The following is a 13619-nucleotide window of genomic DNA, read 5'->3' on the forward strand; positions in this document are numbered from 1 at the left end:
TATTATGCTGTTATTGTGCTTTTTTTACTTTGATTTTTTTTACGACTTTGATTTTTTTTCTCTGTTTTTTTACCACATATTATTGTGTTATTGTTATTCCGCTGTTATTGTGATGTTATTCTGTTGTTACTTTGATTTTTTTACGACTTTGATTTTTTTTTTCCTTTTTTTTACCATGTGTTATTGTGCTGTTATTCTACTGTTATTCTGCTGTTATTGTGATGTTATTCCGATGTCACTTTGATTTTTTTACTACTTTGATTTTTTTACTACTTTAATTTTTTTACCCTTTCTTCTACCACATGTTATTTTGCTGTTATTCTGGTGTTATTGTTATTCTGGTGTTATTATGATGTTAATCCGGTGTCAATTTGATTTTTTTTACTACTTTGATTTTTTTACTCTTTTTTTTACCACGTGTTATTGTGCTGTTATTCTGGTGGTATTGTTATTCTGGTGTTATTGTAATGTTATTCCGGTGTTACTTTGATTTTTTTTACTAATTTTGATTTTTTTACTCTTTTTTTACCACGTGTTATTGTGTTGGTATTCTGGTAGTATTGTTATTCTGGTGTTATTGTGATGTTATTCCGGTGTCACTTTGATTTTTTTACCTTTTTTTTTCCTGTGTTATTGTGCTGTTATTGTTTTTCTGGTGTTATTGTACTGTTATTCTGGTGTTAAAGCGGGAATAAGACGGGTTGAGCCGGAGTCTACACAAAGTCTCTCGTAACTCTAAATGTAGCACAAGTGTCAATTCTTGACTTGAAGCAATGACAAATGTGTACACGAAGTCCCGCTGCCATAAGCCCAATTACCAGTATATCATATCCATCCCATTTAATCCATTAATCACCATACATCTACACCATTAAAAGCACAACCATCATTACCATTCTATCATCATCATCATCATCATCATATTCCATCATCGTACCATACCCAATTTAAAATGAATACAAGTTTCACATCGAATCCGAGTTCGAAACAACATTTTGATATTGAGTCACTCACCAAAATCAACAAACCAAAATCCCTGTTTTCTTTCTCGTCTTTCCCAACCCCAATTTCATGTAAAGCTTAAATTAAATCAAGCAATCAACCAAGCTCCTAAAACCCTCCATTATCACCTTCATAAACCCACTGAATTAATCATCTTTATTAAACCAAACTTGGAGTTCCAGCTACCCGACTCCGTTACCGACAACATCTCTACCACCTATTCCGCTACTCATTTCGATACAGAAGGCTATCATTGCACCACCGAGTCGGCTTCGTATTTCAACCATCACCACCAGTCCAGAAGAACTCAGATCCGCAACCACCATTGAACAACCCAATTCGAGTCGCCATGATTCAAATGCGGTACCGAAATCCGAGCTCAACTACTCCGTCCACCATTGCCATGCTCGAGGTCCATGGTTCATCTCTACTCGTCCTCAGATTCCATTTGCATCCGTCTTTCAAATTGATATTGTCTTCGACCTCGTCTTCAGTTCAATAATCATACATATAATTGTCGCCATCGCCAAAACTATTGAAGACAAAGCCTTCCCCTTCGCCTCCACCGCTGCTTCTGCCGCGACGAACGACACCGATGACTCCATTGACGGTGGAATTGAGATTCTTTAATCAAAGACTTCTTGTAACTTCAATTAGACTTCCAAGTTTGGCAACTACCTGAATTAAAAATAACATATTTTACCAATATAACGTAGAAGTGGTGAACTTGATTGGAAAAATTGGTGCAATTGAGAAGATCTCAGTATTGCAGTAATTTGCTTTTGCACCGATTTTAAGATATTAATCATATTATCCAGAGATTTTGGTTTTTTTTGTGTGTGTTTAGAAAGAGGAGTATGCTTAATGATTAAGGAAGGGGTTTGTTTGATGATCTAGATGTCGGGTCTTTTTTATGCGGTTCTTGTTTCTATCAGATTTAATCTGGGCGGTTCATTTACTCTCATCTAGTGGTCTAGATTTCCAAACTCACAACTCACCTGAAGAACCAAACTCACGAGATCCCGCATATATATATATATATATATATATATATATATATATATATATAGAGGCGGGATCTCGTGAGTTTGATTATTATGATGAGTTGTGAGTTTGAAAAATCTCAGCCACTAGATCAAAAGAAACCAAGGGCTGAGATCAAAATGGACAGTTGAGATTCTATTTAGCATATTTGACGCCGAGCTGTTTTTATTACTTTTACGGTCACTTCACTCTCTACGCTCAAAAATTTCCCATAAACCCTAAAATTACCCCCAAAAATTTCCCAATTTTTTCAATCGATTTCCCTAATTTCACTCTGTTTCCCAAATCAATCACTCACATTTCCCTTTCCTCTTCATCCATGCCTCCGCCCACCAGAAATCCCTTTCCCAACCCTCCTCCTCGTGTACTCACTCTCTCTCACTCCATTTTCAATTTTCTATTTTCCGATTTTGATTGTATTGAATGTTTAATTAGCTTTCTGTAATGGCTCGATGTTGGAACAACTTGGACGATAAGTTTGTTACAAAGGTAGAGAAAAATGTTTCCAAGACCATTATCGAATTGATGCTGATTGAGGAAGGTAATATTGATGAGAACCAATTGCTTGCTCGATTGCTATTTACATTTCTTGTATTGTTTTTGCAGGCTGGATTGTTCAGTGCTTACATATTCAAGACACTCTATTTTGGCGGTCGTGAGATTTCCTTCACATTGCATTATTTTAGATTTTCGTACGATGTCATTCCCCGGTTACAAAGCAAGTAAGTTGCATCTTTGTTATAATTGTCTCTCCGAAATTCGGGCATTCTACGATCGTGAGGTCGCCCTTATGATATTGATGGCGTATTTCTCATATATGCTTGTCAAGTAAGTCTCCAACAAGCTGCAGTACTCTAGTTCATGTCAAAACAAAGATGATCTGTCTTTTTACTCTTGCAACAAACCTTCTCGTGCGCTTGTTTGACCACTATACATGGCACAATGTGACTGAGAGTTCACGAATAACAACCAAGTATGTACATGTGGCAATCTCTCTCTCTTTAAGATGGACTATTATGCACATCCTTTTTGTAAATAAGCTTTCTTTTCTCCTTTTTTATGTTTTGCGGGCATGCGTTTGCAACACTTTCATTTGTTGCGAAAATTTTTATCTTCCTTTATGTGGGCATGGATGCTTTGGACATTGAAAAGTGGCAAGTTATCGGCCGATAGGTATGTTACTTGAGCAACATACGTTCCATCCACTTAAAAAGAAGACGTTTGAAATGCTTGCATCCGGTTATCATTACTCGTGTTTTCTCGCAAACAGGAACATCGATCCACCGTGAGTTCGGTGCTACTAGCGCTCATTCTGCTAGGCCGGGCAGCGTTTGTCTTCCCCTTGTCATTTTTATCCAACTTAACAAAAAAATCACCCAATGACAAAATTAATCTGAAACAACAGGTAATAGATTCCTACCATAAGTTACTATATTCCGAAGTGTAAAAAAATTGAAATTGCATTATAATACCGGTGTCCTTGGTGTCTACTCCTTCAAATTACTGTTTGGTGGGCTGGCCTCATGCGAGGAGCCGTGGTGCTGTGGCAGATGATGTGGTCTACTCCTTCAGATTACTGTTTGTTCCTAGTTTTGTGAATTTACATTGGCTTAAACTGCTTCATTACCTTTTTCAGGCAGTGCCTTGGCCATTTTTTACATTCTTGGGTTTTATCAAGCTGAAAAATTACCTTGCGTTGAGTATGTTAAATTTTGGTCCTTATCACATTAGTGATTAGTTTATTCATATCATATATGTTCACTGTTTGCTTGCATTAAGATTCAGTTAATTTGCTGTTTAATTTGGTGTGCTCGAATGCACAAATTGACGACTTTTACCTTTGCATCTGAAGAGTACACTAGTCAGATAAATTGAAGGCTATTAGTTCAGTGGTAGAACAATGTGTAATTTTGCACGTAGACGTGGATTCGACTCCCACATAGCCTGATCTTTTATAACACCAGAATAACACCAAAATAATATCAGAGTAACACTGGAATAACACTACAATAACACTAAAATAACAGCACAGTAACACGGGAAAAAAAGAGTAAAAAATATCAAAGTGACACGGTAATAACATCACAATAATACCAGAATAACAGTACAATAACACGTGGTAAAAGAGAGTAAAAAAATCTAAGTGACATCGGAATAACATCACAATAACATCAGAATAACAGTAAAATAACAGCACAATAACACGTGGTAAAAAAAAGAAAAAAAAATCAAAGTCGTAAAAAAAATCAAAGTGGCATCGGAATAACATCACAATAACAGCACAATAACATGCGGTAAAAAAAGAGTAAAAAAATCGAAGTAGTAAAAAAATCAAATTAGTAAAAAATCAAAGTGATACCGGAATAACATCACAATAACAGCAGAATAACAGTAGAATAACAACATAATAACACGTGGTAAAAAAAAAATGAAAGTCGTAAAAAAAATCAAAGTAACAGCAGAATAACATCAGAATAACAGTAGAATAACAGCACAATAACACGTGGTAAAAAAAATCAAAGTCGTTAAAAAAATCTAACTGACATCGGAATAACATCACAATAACATCAGAATAACAGTAAAATAACAGCACAATAACACGTGGTAAAAAAAAGAAAAAAAAATCAAAGTCGTAAAAAAAATCAAAGTGACATCGGAATAACAGCACAATAACATGCGGTAAAAAAAAGAGTAAAAAAATCGAAGTAGTAAAAAAATCAAATTAGTAAAAAATCAAAGTGATACCGGAATAACATCACAATAACAGCAGAATAACAGTACAATAACACATGGTAAAAAAAAATGAAAGTCGTAAAAAAAATCAAAGTAACATCAGAATAACAGTAGAATAACAGCACAATAACACGTGGTAAAAAAAAATCAAAGTCGTTAAAAAAATCAAAGTAACAGCAGAATACCATCACAATAACAAATGAATAACGTGAGAATAATAACAAACCTGATAACACGTGGTAAAAAAAAAAAGAAAAAAATGAAAGTCGTAAAAAAAATCAAAGTAACAGCAGAATAACATCAGAATAACAGTAGAATAACAGCACAATAACACGTCGTAAAAAAAATCAAAGTCGTAAAAAAAATCAAAATAACAGCAGAATAACAGCAGAATAACAATAAGATCACAATAACATGTGGTAAAAAAAAGAGAAAAAAAATCAAAGTCGTAGTAAAAAAACAAAGTAAAAAAAGTACAATATCATAATAACACGAGGTAAAAAATAAGAGTAAAAAAATTCAAGTAAAAAAAAAATCTGGTGCAAAAAAAAAAGAAAAAAAAAGGTAACATAATGAGAAAATTAGAGAAAAACATAAGAGAAAAAAAAAATCAAAGTTGTAAAAAAAAGCATAATAACACGAGGTAAAAAAAAAAAAGATAAAAAAATTAAAGTAAAAAAAAAGGTAGCACTAGAAAAAAGAGAAAATAAACTAAATAACAATGCTTTTATATGACAACTAAGATTAATCTTGGTCACTCATCTCTAATTTAATCTAATGGCTGAGATTCACCCAACTCACAACTCATCATAAGAACCAAAATCACCAAATCCAATCTCTCTATATATATATATATATATATATATATATATATATATATATATATATATATATATATATATATATATATATATATATATATATATATATATATATATATATATATATAGAATTAGGATCACATGAGTCCACCCTATCTTTTTGAGTCCGTGAGTCCATGATATAATATCACATGTTATATTAAATAATATCACAGTTTACAGTATCATACGTTATACTAAACAATATCACAGCTGGAAAAAATCTTTTTGAAAAAAAAAAATTGAAAAAAAAAATCGTGATATTGTTTTGTAATACAATATCACACGTTATGTTAAACAATATCACACGTTATACTAAACAATATCACAGCTTTCACGAAAAAAAAATTGTTAAAAAAAAATTTCGAAAAAAAAAATCGAAAAAAAAAATTTGAAAAAAAAAAATTCGTGATATTGTTTTGTAATACAATATCACAATTTATGCTAAACAATATCACAGCTTACCCGAAAAAAAAATTGTTAAAAAAAAATTTCGAAAAAAAAAAATTCGAAAAAAAAAAATTCGAAAAAAAAATTCGAAAAAAAAAAATTTTCGAAAAAAAAAATTTATTTTGAAAGAAAAATAATTTTGAAAAAAAAAAATTCGTGATATTGTTTTGTATAGTGCGTGATATTGTTTTATGGACTCATGGACTCAAATATTTAGTGGACTCACGGATCCCACCTCTATATATATATATATATATATATATATAGAGAGAGAGAGAGAGAGAGAGAGAGAGAGAGAGAGAGAGAGAGAGAGAGAGAGAGGCGGGATCTCGTGAGTTTGGTTCTTACAGTGAGTTGTGAGTTTGGAAATCTAGACCACTAGATGAGAGTAAATGAACCGCTCAGATTAAATCGGATAGAAACAAGAACCGCATAAAAAAGACGCGACATATAGATCATCAAACAAACCCCTTCCTTAATCATTAAGCATACTCCTCTTTCTAAACACACAAAAAAAAACCAAAATCTCTGGATAATATTTATGCTAATCCCCGTATCCTTTTTTTTTTTTACTTCAGTTATTCCTTTATGATTTGATTGAATTCAAGGTTTAGCGGCGAATTGCGATCAAATGCTCATCCTTAGAATGTTGCATCAACTTCAATTAATGTCACTGTCATGCACACAAATTAAGAGAACTCATCGGAAAGGCCACACGCGCCTTCACTTCAGTTCTAACTGAACGAATGCCTCCTTTTGCCATTTTTGAACTTCTTTCCCTTCTTGTGTAGGCAATAGGCATGTGATTTCTCGGTTGGGAATTTCTGTGTGTGGCAATTACGGTTTCTTATGTTTCTCGACTATAGTTTTGGTCAGAATGTTTGTTCCTTTACATTAGATAACTTCAGAATTTCAGATAGTCAAAGTAACTCCAGCATCGCTACTTCTCAAATCATAAGAGACTGAAGAAGCAGCGGTGGAGGCGAAGGGGAAGGCTTTATCTTCAATAGTTTTGGCGATGGCGACAATTATATGTATGATTATTGAACTGAAGACGAGGTCGAAGACAATATCAATTTGAAAGACGGATGCAAATGGAATCTAAGGACGAGTAGAGATGAACCATGGACCTCGAGCATGGCAATGGTGGACGGAGTAGTTGAGCTCGGATTTCGGTACCGCATTTGAATCATGGCGACTCGAATTGGGTTGTTCAATGGTGGTTGCGGATCTGAGTTCTTCTGGACTGATGGTTGAAATACGAAGCCGGCTCGGTGGTGCAATGATAGCCTTCTGTATCGAAATGAGTAGCGGAATAGGTGGTAGAGATGTTGTCGGTAACGGAGTCGGGTAGCTGGAACTCCAAGTTTGGTTTAATAAAGATGATTAATTCAGTGGGTTTATGAAGGTGATAATGGAGGGTTTGAAGAGCTTGGTTGATTGCTTGATTTAATTTAAGCTTGACATGAAATTGGAGTTGGGAAAGACGAGAAAGAAAACAGGGGTTTTGGTTTGTTGATTTTGGTGAGTGACTCAATATCAAAATGTTGTTTCGAACTCGGATTCGATGTGAAACTTGTATTCATTTTAAATTGGGTATGGTACGATGATGGAATATGATGATGATGATAGAATGGTAATGATGGTTGTGCTTTTAATGGTGTAGATGTATGGTGATTAATGGATTAAATGGGTTGGATATGATATAGTGGTAATTGGGCTTATAACGTAGAAGTGGTGAACTTGATACCAGTATTGCAGAACCAAACTCACGAGATCCCGCCTGGTAAAAAAAATCAAAGTGACACCGGAATAACATCACAATAACTACAGAATAACAGTAGCATAACAGCACAATAACACGTGGTAAAAAAAAAAAATCAAAGTCGTAAAAAAAATCAAAGTGACACCAGAATAATAATGAAATAACGATGTAGAATAACAAAGACAATAACACGTGGTAAAAAAAAAGAAAAAAAATCAAGGTCGTTAAAAAAATCAAAGTGGCACCGGAATAACAACACAATAACAGCACAATAACATGCAGTAAAAAAAAAGAGTAAAAAAATCAAAATAGTAAAAAAAATCAAAGTAGTAAAAAAATCAAAGTGACACCGGAATAACATCACAATAACAAATGAATAACAAAGAGAATAATAAAGCACAATAACACGTGGTAAAAAAAAGAAAAAAAAAAATCAAAGTCGTAAAAAAATCAAAGTAATAAATTAATAACATCACAATAACAAATAATAACAATAACATGTGGTAAAAAAAAGAAAAAAAATCAAAGTCATAAAAAAAAATCAAAGTAAAAAAAGCACAATAACAGCATAATAACACGAGGTAAAAAAATAAGAGTAAAAAAAATACAAGGAAAAAAAATTTGGTACAAAAAGAAAAAGAAAAAAGGTAACATAATGAGAAAATTAGAGAAAAACATAAGAGAAAAAAAAAATCAAAGTTGTAAAAAAAAGCATAATAACACAAGGTACAAAAGGAGATAATTTTTTTTTTTTTTTTTTTTAAAAAAAGAGTAACACTAGAAAAAAAAGAACATAAGTAAATGACAGTGATTTTATATGACATGTAAGATTAGATCTTGGCCATTCATCTCTAATATAATCTAGTGGTTGAGATTTTCCAAACTCACAACTAGTGGCTGAGATTTTGCAAACTCACAACTCACCATAAGAACCAAAATCATCAAATCCAATCTCTCTCTATATATATATATATATATTTTATTTGGTAGAGAATTGTTAACAAATTTAAGAAAAAATCAGTTTTTTAATAAAATATAAATATTTTTATTTTTATGAAACAATTTAAAATCTTATCTAATTGATACTAATTCATTTAAATTTTGTTTTCATTGTTAACTTTTATTTTAATTTATATATTGTAAAAAGTGTAATCAATTTCACTTATGTAATATGATATATTGAATTTATCATGAGATTTTGATTAAGGGGCTTAATTTTATCTTTTGCATAACAATGGAGCCTAATTGCTATAATCTAAATTTAAGGGGTTTAATTTCATAATTAGCCAAAGTAATGGGGCTCAATTGCTACTTTCGCGAAAAACACAAAAGTAAGAAGCTCATTGACTTTTTGTTTCTTCAAAATGGGGTTTGTTCATTTAAAAATAAAGGATTAGAGTGAGGGAATAAGCAACAAGATAATAAGATTGAATTAAACAAACGTGAAATGAAAAGCTGTATAATTTGAAATATTCCAGCTGTTTGAAGGTTTCATATATTAACAGCTTCGTTTTCATCATATACAATGATTATGTAAGTTGCTTGCACATTTAAGAAGGAAGCTGCAAAGCAAGTTCAGAAAGCGGCTAACTAACATAGATATAAGGAGGAGCAGAACATCAACAAAGGGAATGCTAAAAAACTTGATGGTCTAGCACAACAAAAAATAGTCAACTTGAATTATTCAAACATCCAAAAACACATTTCATTTCGTGTTTCCCAAGTCGTCTTTGGAGTTCCGAAATGAAAAAACAAAAGGGAAGTAGCTTTGTCTTCAATACTGATTGTGTCACCCTAATTCGTACAATGAGTTCCACCATAACCGCGAGAAAGAGGTGGCATATCGCTTATGCCACCATCTATTCCTTGAGAGCGTTTCTTTCGATTGTGAAAGACAACTTAAACACTAGCCAGCCATACTCTATCCTAGAAAACGAACCAGTAAGCCCACAATCCTCTTCTTCACCTAACATTGAACCAACAAGGCTCATTAAGATTGTAAGAGAGAAGAGCCTTAATGATCTTCATGCGATTGGCGGGGTCCACAAGGTCGCTAGCTCTCTTAAGGCTAATTTGGAGGATGGTATTCATGGAAGCAATGATGATGTTTCTAGGAGGAAGGAGATGTATGGCTCAAATACCTATATTAGGCCACCTCCGAAAGGGTTCCTTTATTTTGTTTGGACTGCGTTCAAGGATCCCACCCTCATCATCCTTCTTGTGGCCGCAACCCTCTCACTTGGGTTCGGTATCAAGGAGGAAGGCCTTAAAGAAGGATGGTATGAAGGTGGAAGCATCTTTGTAGCCGTTTTTCTTGTTGTCATTGTCTCGGCCATTAGCAACTTCAAACAAGAACGACAGTTCAGCAAACTGTCAAAAATCAGTGACAACATTCTGATAAGTGTTGTCAGGGATAGCAGGCCACTACAAGTCTCTATCTTTGACATTGTTGTTGGAGATGTCGTCAAGTTGAAGATTGGCGATCAAATACCTGCTGATGGGCTTTTCATAGACGGGCATTCCCTGCTGATAGATGAGTCAAGTATGACCGGAGAGAGTGACCATGTAGATGTCAATTCTTCAAGCAATCCGTTTCTTCACTCAGGTTCAAAAGTGGGGGATGGATATGGACGAATGCTGGTTACTGGGGTCGGGACAAACACCGCCTGGGGGGAGATGATGAGCTCAATAAACCGGGATGTCAGTGAAGAAACCCCCCTACAAGTCCGTCTAAATGGCTTGACTTCCTCAATAGGAAAGGTAGGACTTCTTGTCGCTCTTCTAGTACTCGTTGTACTACTTGTACGGTATTTCACAGGGAACACCCATGATGAACATGGAAACGTCGCATACATCAGGGGTAAAACGAGTATAAACTCTATAATGAACTCTGTAGTAAGAATAATCTCGACTGCAGTTACTATTGTGGTTGTAGCAATTCCAGAGGGTCTTCCCTTGGCTGTGACTCTCACCCTTGCTTACTCTATGAAAAGGATGATGGCTGATCAAGCAATGGTAAGAAAACTCTCGGCTTGTGAGACAATGGGGTCAGCCACGGTTATCTGCACTGACAAAACCGGAACATTGACTTTGAATCAAATGAAAGTGACACATGTTTGGATTGGAGAGGAAGAAGGCCTCCAAAAAACTACGCCAAATATTACTGAACTGATCCAACAGGGAGTTGCTTTAAACACTACTGGGGCGGTATTCACGCCTCTTGAGGGACAGGCGCCTGAGATATCAGGCAGCCCTACTGAAAAAGCAATTCTCTCTTGGGCTTTAAAAGAATTAGACATGGATATGGAGAGTGTAAAGAGAAGTAGCTCAATTCTTCAGGTTGAAACCTTTAATTCAACTAAGAAGAGAAGTGGGGTCATGATGAGGAAGAATTCTGATAGCTCTATTCATGTGCACTGGAAAGGAGCTCCTGAAATTATTTTAGAATTATGTTCCTCTTATTTCACTCCTGAAGGGGAAAAAAGAGTGATGGACGGTGATCAAAAGAGGCGAATTGGGCTAATAATCGAGGGCATGGCAGCCAGTAGTCTACGTTGCATTGCATTTGCTCATACAAGAGTCTTAAAAGAACAACTGGCATCAAACATCGATGAAGCACTAGATGAGACTAAGCTTACAGAAAAAGATCTTACCTTATTGGGGATTGTTGGTTTGAAGGATCCATGCCGTCCTGAGGTGAAGAATGCTGTAGAGATCTGCAAAAGAGCTGGTGTAAAGATCAAAATGATTACCGGAGACAATGTTTTCACCGCAAAAGCCATAGCCACAGAATGTGGTATACTAGGATTTGACAAAGGTGAAGGGGAAGTGGTTGAAGGAGAAGAATTTCGCAACTACACACATGAAGAAAGAATGCAAAAGGTTGACAAGATATGTGTAATGGCAAGATCATCACCCTTGGATAAGCTCTTGATGGTTCAATGCTTAAAGCAAAAGGGTCACGTGGTGGCAGTTACAGGTGATGGAACGAATGATGCACCTGCTCTAAGAGAAGCAGACATTGGACTTTCAATGGGAATTCAGGGTACTGAAGTCGCAAAGGAGAGTTCAGATATTATCATTCTTGATGATAACTTCAATACAGTGGCGACTGTGCTAAGGTGGGGACGCTGTGTCTACATCAACATACAAAAATTCATCCAATTCCAACTCACAGTCAATGTGGCAGCTCTTGTCATTAACTTTGTGGCAGCAGTTTCAGCTGGAGAAGTCCCTTTGACGGCTGTCCAACTTTTGTGGGTAAATCTCATAATGGATACATTAGGTGCTCTGGCACTTGCCACAGAACGTCCGACCAAAGAGCTTATCGATAAGCCGCCTGTTGGAAGGACTGCACCCCTCATCACAAACATTATGTGGAGGAATCTCTTGTGCCAAGCCTTTTATCAGATATCAATACTCTTAATCCTGCAGTTCAAAGGTACATCAATCTTTAATGTGAATACTGAAGTGAAGAATACTCTTATATTCAATACATTTGTTCTGTGTCAAGTTTTCAACGAGTTCAACTCAAGGAGGATGGAAAAGCAAAATATATTTGAAGGACTTCATAAAACTCCTTTGTTTATCGGGATTATTGTGATTACAATCATCCTTCAGGTTGTGATGGTTGAGTTCTTGAAAAAATTTGCTGATACAGTGAGTTTGAATTGGCAACAATGGGGAGCTTGTATTATCATGGCATTTCTTTCATGGCCTATAGGATTCACGGTTAAACTTATACCTGTTCCGGAAGAACCTTTGTTCACTATAATTGCAAGATCAATAGCCAGAGTCAAAAAGATCTTTCTCTGAAACAACCAGTGATATTGGAACCTGAAGGAGTAAGAAAGTAGCACTATCACAGATTGTTTAGTATGGAAGAACATATGATATCCCAGTAAACCTTTATTCGAAAAACTGATAGAGAATGCTCTCAATATGTCACTGAAGCTAACCCACGGCATGGCAGCCAGCAGCCTCACTGTCTTCCAAATTCCAATGTGTAGATGGGGTTCAATAGGAAATGCTAAAACAACCAAGTTACAATACTTCACATGAATTTTAATTTACGTGTTTTGGTGAAAGTAACCAAAACTAAACCTAAGAGTACAGTTCTTTGGAGCAGTTGTGCTCTTGGACCTGAACATATCCACACTGTCTTGATCAGGACAACTGTTCCAGTGAATCAACTGTCAGAGTAACATACTCCGATTGCATTTCTGATGGATACATACCCACATGCGTAGAACCATCCACCTACCCGCTGGGTTATAGACAGTTGAGCGTTGGGAATGCTTCCTCATTTTTCGGCCAATTAATGTTCGTTAGCATATCCTGTTATCTTTTGTAAATAACTGTGTTAGTGATACTATTTCCTATAGTGATTGATGATTAATGTATTTTACAGATTGAATATCAATGTAAACTTATTGCTGTACCTTTAGGTTTTACAAGAAAAGTCCCCATGTACAGTAACTATACTAAAAGTTTGATCACAGATGTGCAAATCAATTGAATGCCAAACATGGGACAATGTTCATTAAACACTGTATAGCTTTTATCACAAGAAAGCGACACGTTCAAAACTATGAACGCATGTTCATACACACTTACATAGCAATAAGGTAACAATTGATATACTATATCCCTTTCTCTTCGTATCCCAGGCGAGCATAATTACTTCTTTCTTCTACCTCCTAAGTATTAAACTCCGCGTTAAATAGCACATCCGCACCCCAAAATCTGAATACAAAGCTCGTTTG

The 13619-nt window shown here is 35.0% G+C and overlaps 1 protein-coding gene across 1 annotated transcript; it reads left to right on the forward strand.

Moving 5' to 3' along the window:
* Nucleotides 1-9337: 9337 nt before the first annotated feature.
* LOC141608387 (calcium-transporting ATPase 12, plasma membrane-type-like) lies at nt 9338-13243 on the forward strand. Its single transcript, XM_074427748.1, has one exon. It carries the CDS (start codon nt 9598-9600, stop codon nt 12667-12669), a length of 3072 nt encoding a protein of 1023 aa, XP_074283849.1. The 5' UTR covers nt 9338-9597; the 3' UTR covers nt 12670-13243.
* Nucleotides 13244-13619: the final 376 nt, after the last annotated feature.

The sequence above is a fragment of the Silene latifolia genome, chromosome 1, assembly GCF_048544455.1.
Source record: "Silene latifolia isolate original U9 population chromosome 1, ASM4854445v1, whole genome shotgun sequence".
In the NCBI taxonomy this organism is placed as follows: domain Eukaryota; kingdom Viridiplantae; phylum Streptophyta; class Magnoliopsida; order Caryophyllales; family Caryophyllaceae; genus Silene; species Silene latifolia.

Excerpts from the sequence above, each read along its gene's own strand:
- LOC141608387 (XM_074427748.1), top strand. The coding sequence starts at position 9,598 with ATGAAAAAACAAAAGGGAAGTAGCTTTGTCTTCAATACTGATTGTGTC.